General features: G+C 43.3%; 1 protein-coding gene across 1 annotated transcript in view; it reads left to right on the forward strand.

The window, feature by feature from the left end:
- The window catches only part of LOC130195454 (protein kinase C-binding protein NELL2-like), an 80909-nt gene that overhangs the window by 44029 nt on the left and 20183 nt on the right, over positions 1 to 16697 (forward strand). The window contains exons 13-15 of the mRNA XM_056416986.1: positions 1166 to 1291; positions 12847 to 12969; positions 14409 to 14504. Of these exons, the coding sequence (XP_056272961.1) occupies positions 1166 to 1291; positions 12847 to 12969; positions 14409 to 14504 (345 nt within the window). The remainder of the gene's footprint in view (positions 1 to 1165; positions 1292 to 12846; positions 12970 to 14408; positions 14505 to 16697) is intronic.

The raw sequence follows: 16697 nt of genomic DNA on the forward strand, positions 1-16697 counted from the left end.
TGGAAATAACATTCAACTAACTTTTTTTTTTTAAGCCTGACTAAAATCCTTGTAACCATGGCGATAAAGCTCCCTAAACCTTGACGAAGTAGTTGTAATAATCCAAGCCATGAGCTCTCGATAAAAACTAACCCAACCTTACCCGTAGCATTATCATCGCATCATCGTATCGGGAGATCATAAAACAAATGTATTTATCAGTGATTTGTAATGATTTTGGAAGGCACAAACTAATTATGTTGTCCTGCTGCTGGAGGGCTTGTTGTGAAAACCAGTCAGACAAAGCCGGATCATTTCTTTTTCAAGAAATCTGCAGTGACTACGTGTTAATGTCTTCTTATCTGTAATTATAATGTCATGAATGCCAAAGTCAATTATGTCCCGCCTCATCGTCTTTGATGAATTCAGTAAGCTCCCGAACAACAACACCAACTTTGTAGAACCCGGCGAGACAATAAGCTCCAGCCAGCTAATTGATGTCTGTAATCAGCTGGAGCAACAACAACAAACATCGCACATCGACACGTGTGATAAATAAGCTTAACGTTTGTCACATCAGAATATTTTAAACAAATTACAACTCTCTACTGTACAATTAACTTCAGCCTCTCCTTTTTCCTCGTCGTCGTCAAACATTTCAACATGGTCAGCTGAAGTAAAAACTATTATTTAACGGCGGCTGTCTTCCAAATGTATTCATGCCGTCACCCGAAGTGAGTCCTCACTTTTATTCCACGGCAATTCTGGACCCTCCAAGTTATCAGGAAACATCATGCAGTATATTATGGGATGCTCTTGTGCCACGGTGTAGAAAAAAACATTCCTTCCACCATCGATACAAAATGTTGCATACAATGCCAACAATGCAACACAATACCACCGCCTTCATAACGAGGCCTTTATCGACTGGTGTCTGGAGGGGAAGCTGATGAAGCTGTTAAACGTCACTCCGCTTAATTGTTTCTGAGGAATATTGAGCAAATCAAAATCGACCATTAGGCTCTGAAGTTGCCGTGTGAGGCTTTGAAGCTATCGATGCAGCATGCTGATTAATAGCATGGTTGTATCTGCACCGCAACTAAGTTGCACTTGATTGCAACCGTAAAGCAGAACCACGTATAACCCCTCTTTGTTCTCTCTCGTTTCTCTCTTGTTTTCTCCTCAGATATTGACGAGTGCGCTGAGGGGAAGCACTACTGCAGGGAGAACACCATGTGTGTTAACACCCCCGGCTCCTTCATGTGCATCTGCCATACGGGCTACATCAGGATTGATGACTATTCCTGCACAGGTGAGTTCCTCTGCTGACCTTTTTGGCGGGTTGCAATCAAGTGGAGAAAGCACTGTTTTTTGTCTTTGTGAGCTTCAGCTTCCACAGCGACCATTTTGTGACTGAGCGTCTCTGGTGAATTTGAAGTATACAGGACTGTCTCAGAAAATTAGAATATTGTGATGAGGTTCTTTATTTTCTCTGATTTGTGCTGATTATGGCTTACAGCTTAAGAAAACTCAAATATCCTATCTCTAAATATTAGAATATCATGAAAAGTATACTAGTAGGGTATTAAACAAATCACTTGAATTGTCTAATTAACTCGAAACACCTGCAAGGGTTTCCTGAGCCTTGACAAACACTCAGCTGTTATAAATCTTTTTTTTAACTTGGTCTGAGGAAATATTAAAATTTTATGAGATAGGATTTTAGAGTTTTCTAAGCTGTGCCATAATCAGCAATATTAAAAGAATAAAAGGCTTGCAATATTTCAGTTGATTTGTAATGAATCCAGAATGCATGACATTTTTGTTTTTTTAATTGCATTACAGAAAATAAAGAACTTTATCACAATATTCTAATTTTCTGAGACAGTCCTGTATATACCGTGGGTACGGAAAGTATCCAGACCTCTTTACATTTGTCACTCTTTGTTTCATTGCAGCCATTTGCTCAAATCAAAAAAGTTCATTTTATTTCTCATTAATGTTCACTCTGCGCCCCATCTTGACGGAAAAAAACAGGAATGTAGAAATGTTTGCAAATTTATTAAAAAAGAAAAACTGAAATATCACATGGTCATAAGTATTCAGTATTGAGTAGAAGAACCCTTTGGAGCTAGTACAGCAATGAGTCTTCTTGGGAATGATTTTTCACACCTGGATTTGGGAATCCTCTGCCATCCTTCCTTGCAGATCCTCTCCAGTTCCGTCAGAGATGCTCAATTGGGTTTAGGTCATACATATATATATATATATATATATATATATATATATATATACACGTGCAAGTGTGAGCAGATGCATTAGGAAGATATGCCTTGACTGCAGGTGTCTACTGCACTGGGCTTTTTAGAGCACTTATTTACCTACGGTAGGTTACTGCCAGATGGAAATGATTTAATTAGCGCCTTTAGTCATACACTAGAGGATGATGTTTGATTTCATTATGATAAATTCTGCAGCCGAGAGACGCACAGACGTCTGGAGACGGAGAGAGAGGAAGAGGCAGCCAGACATCCAGTTCTAAACATAGTGATCAGAGTGCAGTGTGAGACCGAGTGAGGAGGCCGTGTAATAGAAAAGCATGCCACGACAGAGAGACATGGTTCTCGTACAACACCTGGAGAACACACTGTGAATCTTAGCCGTGTGCTCCGCCTCCTTTCCCTTTTTTTCTGTTTGTCGTACGTCGACTTTCTTCGACACACTCGTCTGGGAATGTGTTGCCCGACGACGACGCACGGTCTGTTTATTCGATGTGCGTCGGGATGAATGTCTCATTTTTTTCTCCTTTTGGATTTGCTCTGATTACTAGCATCGCATTGAAATAACACACACACACACACACACACACAAATCAATAAAAGCCACTACTTTATGATTCAGCTGGCAATAGAGAGAAAAACATTTTGCGCTGAGACAATTTTGTGTTGCAGTTGCTTTGTGTCGATAATCAAATGTCACATTGTCAACGCCGCATTGCTCTTTGTTGGCTGCGCACCACATGCAGGGTGGGAATGTCGCTGAAAATGAGTCATTTTAGTGCACAAACCTGAGTGACCTGTTTGAGTCAGTGATTAAATAAAGAAGAACTCACACATGTAGATTTCACGTTTCCGGTAAACCGATGAGTTGAGATCGGGACTTTAACATGACAATTAAATCAAATATTTGGAACAGGGATGTCTATGTGTACAGATTGTAAAGCACTCTGAGACAAATTCGTAATTTGTGAAATTGGGCTATACAAATAGACTGAATTGAATTGAATCTACTTCTCTGCTTTGTCAAACAAAAATTGTCTGCAACTTTGCATATTTATTCTGTCAAAAAGTACTTTTATGAATCTCCAAACTCTATTATTTTTTTTGAGATAAGCGAGTTGTATGTTATGATATATTTGCAACTTTGAGCTTTTCAAATGCGATTCTCTCAGCTGTCGTGTGGCGACTTATATGCCTTGAAAACTTGAAGAAAAAAAATAGATTAACTTCAGGCCTCTTTGGAAGTGTACAACTTGTGTGTGGATTTACCGCCGCGAGTGTGTGTGTGAGTGAGTGGACAGCCTCCGTCTGGTGTGTGAATGCACTGTGTGCGTGTGATAAAGAAGAAGAAAGCCACTGAGAACCTGATAAACAGAGGGACTAAGTGGAGGCGGCAGACCCATTTGTTCGTGATCAAAGTCAAAACCAAAGTATTTTTCAAAAAGCAAACCAAATCAATCTAAAATAATTGTGTGGATGATTCACGGCCTTTGTTCTCTGTCTGTGTTGTGGGTGACTGTGGAAGTCGCCCCGCTTGTTCATAATAGCTTCTTCCAGTTTGTCATCAGGTTCGGGTAGAAATACAAACGTATATCCGTGTGATTGATGTTCATCTTCTGATTGATCAGGCCAATTGGCTTAACACACCTCATGCTATTGTTTTGGTCTTCAAAATCAGGATAAATCTGTGGTTTTGACAGAATAGCGTTTTCTAAATGATTTTTTTTTGGGATTATGCCTTGAATGAAGAGCAATAGTAGAAAAATGCCAGGAAGTAATACTAATAATATTATTAATAATACTAATAATGTATCCTTTATTACAAAGGCGAAATAATTGGAACAAAGTTCACTGGGGTTGGAACCATGATTATATTTATTCAACCTTTATTGATCCAGGATAGTGCCATTGAGACAAGCTCTTTTACAAAAGGGTCCTGATCAAGACAGCATTGTAAATAAAAACAATATAAAAACACAAATAACACACTTTAAAAAACAGCAAACCGTTAGAAACAAGATACAAAAATAAAATTTTTAAAATCACATATAAGAGACAACACTCTTTTTTTGGCAAAAATCTAAGAAATTAGGACCAATATATATATTTTAATTATTTCATGCTTAAGAAAAATCTAATTGATAAATGATTCTGTGGCTCACATCAAGATGAGAGTTCAAACATTTAAAAAAATAAACAAATAGATAAGGAGGCAGATTGTCTAATGTGGCCATAGTATTGTGATTCCAACCCAGCGTCCTCCCTTATATCCAATAATATATATTGTTATTATTATGCAATGCTCTTTCATTTTCCAGGTTCTGCATCTAGCACAGGGGGATTTTAAGCTTCAGGGAATCAAACTCTACAAAGTTCCTGCGGACCAAAAAGTCCTCAACAGATGCTTTGAATCACTACTCCCTTCACCAGATAAAGAATATATTGAAAATCTTCGCGTTTTTGGCCTTTTCAACGTATTAAATAGGAAGTATAGAGGCATACAGGAAACACAGAATGACTTTGTAAAGTGATCTGTAGTACAGCATCTGATTAAAGGCTGTGATAATGCCAGCTGCAGAACCACACGTAGGGCAAGTTATATTAGTTTCAAGTTTCAAGTTTCAAGTTTTTTATTGTCACATCCCCTTTTATACAAGTATAATCGGTTCGTGAAATTCTTATGTGCAAAACACCCGACAGCAGTAGCAGACTAAAAAAAGAATAAGAATGAGAATAAACTATACAATATCCACACAAAAAAAAGAAGAAAGTATTAACAATATATATATAAAACAATGTAATAGAATATACATCATGGCAATATATATATATAAAACAATGTAATAAAATATACACTTTTTTTGAGACTATATATATATATATATACATACAATATATATATACAATATATATATATATAAACAATGTAATAAAATATACACCATGGCCATAGATATTCACAGAATATGTTCTGGTGTGTAGTGTTAATGAGGGTCTCAGTCCTTGTTCAGCAGCCTGATGGCCTGACTGAAGAAGCTGTCCCTCAGTCTGTTTGTCGGCACTTGATACTGCGGTATCGCCTGCCTGACGGTAGAAGGGTGAACAGTTTGTGGCCGGGTGGTTATTGTCTTTCATCATCCGCTTGGCCCTGGCCACGCACCGCTTGGTGTATATGTCCAGGATGGAGGAAGCTCACCTCCAACGATGTACTGTGCCGACCGCACCACCCTCTGTAGTGCCCTACGCCCAGGGCGGTGCAGTTCCCGTACCAGACGGTGATGCAACCTGTCAGAACACTCGATGGTACTGGTGTAGAATGTTCTGAGGATGCGGGGCCATGGTGAATTTCCTCAGTCGCCTAAGGAAATACAGGCGTTGTTGGGCCCTTTTCACCACGTGAGTGGTGTGCGTGGTCCATGTGAGGTCCTCGGAGATGTGCACGCCGAGGAACTTGAAGCTGCTGACCTCTCTACTGCAACTCCGTCTATGGAGATGCCGGTGTGCTCTCCTCTCCGCTTCCTGTAGTCCACGATCAGCTCCTTGGTCTTCTTGACGCTGAGGACGAGGCTGTTCTCCTGGCCCCACTGTACCAGTGATCCAACCTCCTCCCTGTAGGCTGTCTCGTCGTCGGTGATCAGCCCCAACACTGTTGTGTCATCAGCAAACTTGATGATGACGTTGGAGCTGTGCATGGCCGTGCAGTCGTGGGTGTACAGGGAGTAGAGGAGAGGGCTCAACACGCATCCCTGAGGGGCTCCCGTGTTGAGGGTCAGCGGCTCTGAGGTGGTACCGCCCATCCTCACCACCTGGCGGCGGCCCGACAGGAAGTCCAGTATCCAGCTGCACATGGTAGAGTGCAGGCCTAGACCTCTGAGCTTGGTGTCGAGCTTGGCGGGAACAATAGTGTTGAACGCTGAGCTGTAGTCCACAACCAGCATTCGACACAACAGTTCCTCCTCCAGGTGGGAAAGGGCGGTGAAGTGCCATGGCAATTGCGTCGTCGGTGGATCTGTTTTGACGATATGCAAATTGCCATGGGTCCAGCGTGGCAGGCAACATGGAACAAATGAAGTCCTTGACCAACCTCTCAAGCATTTACTGACAATCGAGGTGAGGGCTACGGGTCTCCAGTCATTCAGGCAGGTTACCTTGGGGTGTTTGGGGACAGGCACAATGGTGGACATCTTGAAGCTCTCAGGAACAACAGCCTGGGACAGGGAGAGGTTGAAGATGTCTGCGAAGACTCCTGCCAACTGGTCTGCACATGCTCTGAGGGCGCGCCTCCGGATGTGGTCGGGACCTGCCGCCTCGGATGTCCACCCGCTTGAAGGCTCTGCGCACGCCAGCCTCTGAGATGATCAGCAGGCTGGTCTCCTCGGGCGGCGCTGCCTTCGGCGGGCTGCCGTTCACGTCGAACCGAGCAAAGAATGTATTTAGCTCGCCTGGGAGGGAGGTAGAGGAGTTCTCTTCACCGCTGGTTTTCCCTCTGAAGTCCGTGATTGTCTGTAGCCCCTTCCACACACCTCTCACGTCATGGCTCTTGAGCTTTTCCTCCACCTTGTTCCTGAACTCCCGCTGAGTCATATCTGAGTCAGTAATCCTTCCATCTGAGTCAGTAATCCTTCCATAATGTAAAGTCTCTATAATAACCCAATATCCTCTCATACATTCGTCTTGTGACACACGTCGCTACGTAGCTCCCCGTGCGCATCATGTCCGAGGAGGAGGGGGCCGTGCAGCATCTCCTCAGTGTCGGTAATTAAAAAAGCAATTTGCACCATTGCAAACGAACTCCGAGGCAGCGGAGTGGAGGGGCCGGCCCGCCGCCTGCGCTGTGCGTCGGCGGGTTTGGGGCCCACAGCCTTCCTGCCGTGCCACTGGCGTTTGAATTAAAGCCTCAACACTCAGCAACACAACGAACAGCCGGTGAAAACTCCCATTTCCTGCGACATGTGGGACCCCCGCAGAGCTTCCATCTTCCCCCGTCAATAGAAATCAAGAAATAATAGAGCATAGTTTAGGATTTGAGACTTGCTTTTGAAAAGCACAAACTAGTCAGCACCGAGCTCGAGGAAAGGATATTTCCTCTCCTTTCATGTGCGTGATTAATTCAGAGAAAGAAACCTCCTTGCTTACTCGGTCTTTTCTATATTGTCTGTACCTGTTCTGTGATTTCACTCCCCGTGTTTTCTCTAATCTTCTGAGCTGCGAACAAGTTTTCTTGTTTTCCTCATTTGTCTTCTCTTCCACTGTGTGCTCACTCCTGGGATTCACAATGAAGAGTTATGCCCTCAAACCTGGTGGATTAAACCACGTCGCTAGATTTTATGTAATTTTCTATTAAAATGCTTCCAAGTCACTGTGGCGGGATCTACACAGCTATCCTTATAAAAGTCAATGTGTGTGATTAAACCCCGGCTTATGCAGGGCCCTGACGTAATGACTTTTTTCCCCCTGCTTCAGTCAAATTGCCGTCGCAGTGTCCCGACGGAGTCGAGTCGTCTATCAGCTCCACCTCAGCCGGCATCGCACACGGCTCGATACCATACGGGCACATATCAACTCTCAGCCTGAAAGAAATGATGGAAACAACAAATAGCGCTGGCACACTCGCCAGGTTGCTTGTTCTCATACGTGTTAATATGCCAGTTTAGTGTCGCCTCCCTTTCCCTCGAGGCAGTAATTGACAATAATTGACGGGAAGGTGCTAAACTCGTAGCTGCAGGAATCTGCTGTTTATTAAAAGCAGTTGAACATCTGCCTCGGGTTGAAAAGAGTCCAAGGGGAGTGCTGATTCCACTAAGTTGCCCGGAAGAAATATTACAGCTGTGGAAGGAAACATGAAACCGCCCTCTTCAGTACCTATTGACGTTGTACATCGGCGTGATGCACGAGCATCTTTATCATCCTCAATGGCTTTCACCAATTAACGAGTCGCACATTCAGCAGAAACAATGTCCCGGTATCGATGTCCCATATTTCCACATGCATTGCAGTGTCGTATGAGTACCGGTCTGCCCGGTAAAGAGGATTAAGTTGACTGCAGTTCATTTCACGGCTCGTGTGTTTATGTGTAGAATAGTGGATTAAAGGATGGATCCGCAGATGCGGATCCACGGGCTGTAGTGGAGCCGCGAGCAAGAGAAACATCCCAAACTTTCTTTTGCCCCCTTCTTTGACTCGCACTTTATCCTTGATCCTGAAGGTCAAGATGCCTCCTCTTTCCTCCCCTTCTTCCTCCTTTCCCCAAAGTGCCCGAGGTGCTCCTTGCTCTGTGAGATTAGCAGCTAATCCATGAAAGGGAGCGGATTGGTCGCGCTCCCCCTTTGAATGTTATTACAGAAGGCTGTCCTGAGGTGTGCGTATGTGCTAGGCGTGCGCTTGTGTGTATGCAGGGTGTGTGTGTGTGTGACCTTGTTCTAATCCTGTAATAACCAGACCTGTGCCCCTGAGGCCGAGGAATGGAGGGAGGGCTTGGCCGCAGTAGGTGATGAAAGGATGGACAGGGGCCAAAGGTGGAGGTGGGGGTGTGTGTGTGTGGGGGGGGGGGGGGTTGACATCAACAGAGATCAGAAAAGAAGACTTTCAGCCCGACTACTCAAAGGGTATGGCATGTCGGCGGGGGGGGGGTTGGATAAACAGAGTTTTGTGCCTCTTCTTCCGTGACATCCAAACACTCGGCTCTGATTCAAGCGCTGCATGGGCAGTCGGGCTTTAATTGCAGCTGATGAGAAGTTAATGGTTCTAAAGATTTGGCATTTAAAAAAAGGTATTTTTTTGGGGGAGTTTTCTTGGAAACAAACATTTCTTTTCTGGGCAAGAAAAAATCATTATGTGTATCATTGATGTTTTATAAACACGTTAAATGAATTTTCCAGTTTGGGATAAAAAAAGACATGCATTTAAAAAAAATCCATTTTACGAGCTCGGCGCTTTCTGCTTCCTTTCCTTCATTGGCACAGAGCTAAATGTCTTGATACGTTGCCGCCACCAACTGTCCAAGTGAAAACAACAGCTGGACTTTGTATCGTTTGTCCAAACAATCGGTTTGTTACGCGCCGTCATGTGTCACCGCTTCGTGCTTTAGTATTAATTTACACCCTCACAGACGAGTTTCCCCTGACCATCGTATCACGACAGCCTCGTTCGTCCTTTGCGGGCTTCTGTAAATGTGAAGTTGGAGTCGAGGCTGCGGTGTTTTCAGGAAAGCAGCCTGAGGTCAGACCTCGCTGAGGCTGCTGCTGTTTTGGCAGAAGGTGGAAGGAGTCAAGCGGGAGGAGAAACACTCGGCTCCGGAGAGAGATCCCCGGTGACTAACTGTTCATAATTGATTGTTTATCTGTCAGCGAGCAGTCAGCGAGGTAATACCTGTATCCCACACACACACACACACACACAGAACACCTGGCGGCTCTGCTGCCCTGTCTGTCCAGACTGACGGCTGGCTGTTCCCTGCTCTGGCAGATGTGACCTTGGGAAGAAGAGAAGAAGAAAGAAAGGAGCATATTCTCTTTCCTCTCCCCTGTGCCCTTCTTCCTGTAACTATATGCCCATGAGCAGACTTTAACTCTGCCCAACAGCAGGCGGTCGTGTGGGTGCATGTGTGCGATGCGGCGACCGGAGCAAAGCGCCCGGCCCTCCGAAGTGCCCTTCAATCCATCTCACACCACACACACACACACACACACACATCACACCCTCGATGGAGGAGCTCATCTCAATGTCACTTTCAATTTGGATGAGCCCACGGTCTGTTCAGGAGGTATAATGGATTGGAGGATGCCAGGGAAATAGATGATGCGGCTCAGGTCTCCTGTAACAAGCATTCACATTCCTGATCCGGAGCCTTCTTTCAGTCCTCCAACGTCATCTTCACGAAGCCCCAAGTTGTGGGAAATGTACAAATACGGAGGTACCGCGTACAAAAAGTGTTGTATCTCTGTGGTTGAGCGAGGGCTCGTGAGATCTGCTGAATGTCTGAACAAAATGTGCCAGAGGAAATGGAGTAGAATGTATTTAAATTCCCTGACAGGCGCAGCATGGCCAAGAAATTCCCTAAAATATTGAAAGAGTGCAAGCCGCTGTTTCCCAGATTAGCAGTGGAATCTTTCTCTTCGAGTTTGAACCTTTTTTTTGGAAGAGATTCACTTGACTGCGTGTCCTCTGAAAGTTCTTCCCGCTCTGTAAACACACGGTAATTTTGTAGTTCGACTATGTTGAGGAAATGTTACTTCCTGTATTCTTGTTGTTCTTAGTTTGTACTCTAGGTTGAAATGCACTTATTGTAAGTCGCTTTGGATAAAAGCGTCTGCTAAATGACATGTAATGTAAAAATGTGGAGGGGAAACAAAATCGGGCGAAATGTTTTTTCAAATACATTAGTCCATTTGGGTCCCGATGGGATATGGAGCTTTTATACGAGAAAAAAAGAAGAAGATTCCAGAAGGTTAAAACAAGTCCAGAAAGTTTCCTGCACTTCAACTGACGTGGTGCTCGGTAAGAAGCTTTTATCACAAAGCATTATTTATGTGAATCTCCAAACACTATAGACACGTATTTGTTGTATTGTGTGTGTGTGTCTCACAGGGATGCAGATCTGCCTTTGTGAATAAACATAAAATTATTTCCAATTCTTTACCTGTTTAGTTTATATTCAGAAGAGCATCAGAAGAGAGTATCTTGGCTGCTTCCGGCACTTAAAAATCAAAACATACGAGAGATCTCACCACGGAAACAACAAGCATGGAGGCACCAAAATGAGTCGGAGCACTGATGTTTGAAAACACAGCAAAAGGAGTTGGTAATGAAAAAAAAAAAAAAAAGGCAGGTGGGGCATCTGATGTAATGCAGGCTATAAACTACTGACAGGACACGCCCCTCTTTGACAGCCGTCAGATCATGATTTTAGTGGCAATAGAATTCGAGGAACACTTCTTCGGATCTGATCATAAAAATATAAGAAAACATCTCCCTCACAGCTTCAATAAGATAACTTCATTACATTTTTTAAGAGGCCTATTAAAACCGTTTTGTTCCCTTTTGTATAAGATGGCGATTATGTGCGAGAGTCCTTCTCATCCATTCTGTATTTTAAAGGTAACAAGATGTGGGATGTATAATGACAAGAAGACCACTTCAAAAAAATGAAGTTGCAATTAGCAACCTGTCGCCTTAATGCTCTACTTTCCCTTGTTTGGGTTGCATAATGCATCCTGTGTGAGGATATTACGGGAACAAAGGCGCTAAACAGTTTTAGTTCCATTTTGGTGTTAGAAACACATATTACTCTGTGGAGAAACATTAAAATGTACACGGTATGACTTTATAATCCCACACCCGGTATCATAATCCTTTCATGTCCCTCTGAGGGTTTACAGTCGATAATATCTGACGTTATGGTTCCATCATGATATATCAACATATTTTTTGACACAATATATTGTAATTCGTAACCAAGTATTGCTTTTCCTGTAAATATGAAGACGATACACACTTTCCCTTTTTGTGCACGCACTGCAGCCGTTTTGCTTCCAGCTTTTCTCCACATTGACTTTACGTTAGCGTGACGTTATATTGTTCGATTTTTTATAGGAGTCGATTATTCTCTCGGCCTTCACGACATCATTTTGTTTTCACCACTTGGTTTTGTTCTCCAGCTGGATGCAGTATGCCGTCATGGGCTGTCGCCATGAGTCAAGCTTGTCAGTGGGATACTCATAACACACCATATCACTAACTCCACAGCGGGGATGAGCGCTGGGGAGTCGCTGGTCCTGAGGGGACATTTCGTTAATGCCTGTGTGAAACTCACAGAAAACATTTCTCCTGCTACTTAATGGCCGATGGTGCCATTGTACGACACTCAAACTAAAGACCAGCGGCTCGTGAATGCAAAATGCAACGCCAAAAAACAACAACAAACAGACTGCAGGACAACATCCGAAACGGGAGATAGAGAGACGGCTCGTCCTCCCGTCGGCTGTTTGTCGCCGGACTCGGAGCTGTCTACCTATCGAGTCATTTAATCCAACGCCGACTCTCAAATCACTTTTTTTTCTTAACCCTCCTGTTACCTGAGGGTCAATTTGACCCCATTCAATGTTCAACCCTCCTGTTACCTATATATTTACTGACATATTTTACCCTCGGGGTCAATTTGACCCCAGCAATTAAAACCTCCAGAAAATTATTAGAATTAAGATTATTTTCCAAGTTTAAGTGTGAGGTACTTTATGTTTGTTTGTTGACCTAAATAGCCCTTTAAATATATAAAAAAGTTGATATTTCTTATATGTTTGACACAGTGAAAAACAGCCTGGGGTCAAATTGACCCGAAAGAACACCGACATTAAACATTGAATGGGGTCAAATTGACCCTAAAGGTAACAGGAGGGTTAATGGGAAGTCAAACAGATGACCAGCCGGGTGGATCATAACTTATACATTTTACAAGCACGGCGTTCAGTGTTTCTTATTATTCATTTGGATAGTGGGAGAGTGTGAAGATGGGAGGATAATGATGTTTCTTTTCCCCACTTGCTGTGGTCAGAATGCGCATGACGAGCTTGTGTTTTGTTCTTGTCTCCAGAGCATGACGAGTGCCTCAGCGGGCTCCACAACTGCGATGAGAACGCCCTGTGCTTCAACATGGTGGGAGGCCACAGCTGCTCCTGTAAGCCGGGCTACACCGGCAACGGGACGGCCTGCAAAGGTAAATATAATCTCAGTGGTGAGACGTATGTCAGACAGGAAGGTATTTCCTCTACAGATGAAATGTGATCCAAGAAAAAAGGGTCTTAAAAAAATTCATTAATCAGCAATCCAGAAGAATTTATCAGGGACGAAGGACATTTTGCTCAGACGTGGCGTCCTTAAATTATCGTATAATGAGCAATAAAACATGGAATGGAAATCATCTTCAATGTCACGTAAATCACATAATAAACAGTCTTCTCTCTTCAGCCGTGAAGCACGCCTGTTCCTAACTCACTGTAACGTAACTGTGCAAACATATCGTTGATTTTTAGATAAATTCTGCTTCACACAAGGCTTTTCATTGTGTGATGTTTTTCCTCGGCCAAAAAGTCTATTTTTATTATTTGTGACCATCTTCCTTTTTACACAAGGAACAATTTCGACTGAGCACCATGTAATGTGTGAAAAATACAAAATACATCAATCTTACAAAATAATTCAGCCATGCCTTGCAAAAACATCCCAATTACGGATATTTCTAGTGAGCAGTTGTTGTTTTTTCAGGCGTATTCCACAGACGAATCTTCTCAAATTAGTTCCCCAACCTCATATTCCCACTGTGAAAACCATAATGTGGTAATATTCACTGAAACCTTGTGTGACCCCGGTTTAATGAGAGCTTCTCTCTGTGCATTGCTCTATTTGTAATCTATGCTCTTACTCGGAAATTGACTTGACCTTAGCTGGTTAATCAATCCCTTGATTAGAAATCTATTTATAAACGGGAAGTGCAGCTATTTTTTCCGACTAAAGATCCCTTCCCTTGTCATCGGGAGTACTTATCTTCCCGTGAGAACAGTTTTTGTTTTCTCTCTCTCTCAATTTCTTGAAGCCCAATGGTGATGTCAAATTACTTCTTTTCCCAATCACCGGGCAAATAAAAATAAAAATGATTCTGTTTTCTATCGAGTAAGATGAAGAATTCATTAAAGAGTTTAATCGCTGATCAAAATAGTTACTGATCCTTTTTCTGTTCATCAAATAATCAACAATACTGAACTGTTGGAGTGCCGCTCTAATAAAATCTGAAGCGCTGTGCGGTGCTCCTTTTGCTTCTGACGCCTTGTATTCTTTATTCTCGGGAAGCAGGGTATAATTAGTGTATTTATTTCATTTATTTCCATTGCATTCTGTCAACTTCAACGACGTCTCTGTGTTTCGGGAGAGACATTAACTCGCAGTCTTATCCGTGGATAATGAACATTTTAAAATGAACCCTGGTGAGATGCATTAATCAAGCGAAATAATATGGTGAGAGCCCGGTAATGAATCAACTCACCAAATTAGCTCTTATTCTGTATGCAAATACATATGCTGCTGCCGCTCGTCTAATTACAGAGTTAATGCTCGTTCATCTCTGTGAGTAATGGCTCTCTCCGTCCGGTCTACCTCTAGCGATGTGTGACGGATTGTGCCAGAATGGGGGAACCTGCGTCTCACCGAACAACTGCGTATGCCAGCAGGGATTCACGGGGAAGAGATGCGAGACGGGTAAGCCTCCGTTCCACTTCCACTCCTCGAAAAAAAGAGCTCCGCCAAGACTTTTTGGACTGAAATCAGAATCAGAATCAGTTTTATTGGCCAAGTAAGTTTGCACAAACAAGGAATTTGACTTGGTAAAGTGTCTCTGTGCTTACACAAAATATACATTACAACACAATACAATACAGAACAAACAAAACAAATAGTGCAGTACAGAACAAACAGTGCAAAGGTCTAAGAAGTTTTAGAAAGTGACTTAAAGTATATACAAGAGGAATGGCTATATACAGTAGCTGTGAAACAGTCGTGCCAGAAGAAGTGGAGAGTGCGAGAAGTGCAGGGATAAATATATATGCTACAGTGGGTTATTGTTTAGTTGTGAGACGGCGAGGGGGAAGAAACTGTTTTTGTGTCTCGAGGTTTTGGCGAACAGTGATCTGTAGCGTCTACCAGAGGGGAGGAGTTTGAATAGTTTGTGAAGGGACGAGAAACGAGCGAGGAAGAGGCGGGAAAAGAGAGCGGAGGGGTTTTTCTTCTTCTTGTGATCGAGCCAGAGAGTGACGAGAAAAAAAAGAACGGGGGTGGTGGGGGGGGGTTACTGTAGAAAGGTGACCCCCGACAAAACAGCTGACAGCAAAACATCGGTACACGCTGAGATGTTTCAGTGCTCACAATATGATACGATATATATGCTATATTCACTGTGTGTGTGTGTGTAGTTGTGTGTGTGTCCAGTGGTGCGTCTTCCTGTGTGGGTTTGCACTCTCCATGGTAAATAATGAGCGTGCACCTCTTCCAATGGCCCGATGGAGGATTTGAACTGCAGTTGCAGCAGTATGGGAATTACCCCGTATTAATCAGCATGGCATTTCCCTCCTCATAAGCACCGAGCCACATCCAAATTACCAGCGCGCAAACTCCCGAGGCACAACATCCAATCGGGTAGGATAGCTCAACCGAGTATTAAGGCGGCTCGTGTTTATAGTAGCGCTGCTCGCCCTCGTGCACCGAGAGCCGTCAAACACAGCGTTGTGATCAGACTCCAGACGGTGGATTCCCGCGTGTGTTTCCTCCTGCCGTTCTGGTGATTCAAGTGAACCGAGAAAAGGCTGTGATCCTGCTGCTCGCGCTCGAGCCGCCAGGCGTCTGATCTACAGCGGCAGCCCCTTTCTCATCGCCCGCTTGAACCTTTCGCGGGGCGTCCTTGAGGAGACAAGCTGCCGAGCTAATAGAAAGTCAAGTCATGACAATTCTCTCTCACTGTGCGTGTGTGTGTGTGTGTGTGTGTGTGTGTGTGTGTCTGCTTGCTCATTGGTTTGGGTATCGATTGCACATAAAGGACCTTTTTCTTTTTTTCTTACGAGGCGTCCTTTTTACTGCTCGCCGTAAAGTAAATGAATTTCCTCACGGTGTTGCTCTGAGACGCTGAGGAAGGGGAAACGTGTGTGAGTGTGTGTGTGTATAAAAAGCTACTGAGAAAGTGTTAACGCACCAAACCATAATGACTTATCATCCTTCCCGTTTTGCAGCAGAGGGTTCTGAGGACTCTTAGTAATGGGCATGGTCCAGGCAATCACACATTTCATTACCTTCCATAGTGTTTTAGAGAGCTCTGCCTTTCACTCTTTGTCGCCCTCTCCCACTTTGCTCTCTTTTGTGAGTGTCCGACGTCTAAAAAAACACTGAAAAGTCCATCAAAGGAGGAATCTGTGAAAACGTACGCTAGATTCGTCCAAGGCGATTCTATTCATCAGTCCGGGATCTGAAAAGCTCCACGAATGAATACGCTTTGTAGGGAACATGTCTTTGTTGTGGAGTGTAAGTATTTCTATTTTCATCAGATCAATCATATCAAGGTTAGGTTTTTAGAAAGGTATTTTGTTGATGAATATCTCTGCCCACAAAAAAGAAAATTAATTCCCTAAAAACTCAAAGCACACAAGGACAGAATTTTAAAAGCCCTTATTGAAGAGGCTTTGTGAAAAACAAGAACAGGTCCAACATACAGGTCAAACACACACACACACACACACACACACACACACACACACACAAGTGAATTTAATAAAAGCTTCAATTATACATCTAAGTATTTTCAGTCATATTTGGCTCTCTCATTGCACAAATGCTCAATAAATGTCCCACAGTGTCACCGCTTCGGGAAATGAGACACATACATATACATTATACAGATTATCTTGA

The sequence above is a fragment of the Pseudoliparis swirei genome, chromosome 6, assembly GCF_029220125.1.
Source record: "Pseudoliparis swirei isolate HS2019 ecotype Mariana Trench chromosome 6, NWPU_hadal_v1, whole genome shotgun sequence".
In the NCBI taxonomy this organism is placed as follows: domain Eukaryota; kingdom Metazoa; phylum Chordata; class Actinopteri; order Perciformes; family Liparidae; genus Pseudoliparis; species Pseudoliparis swirei.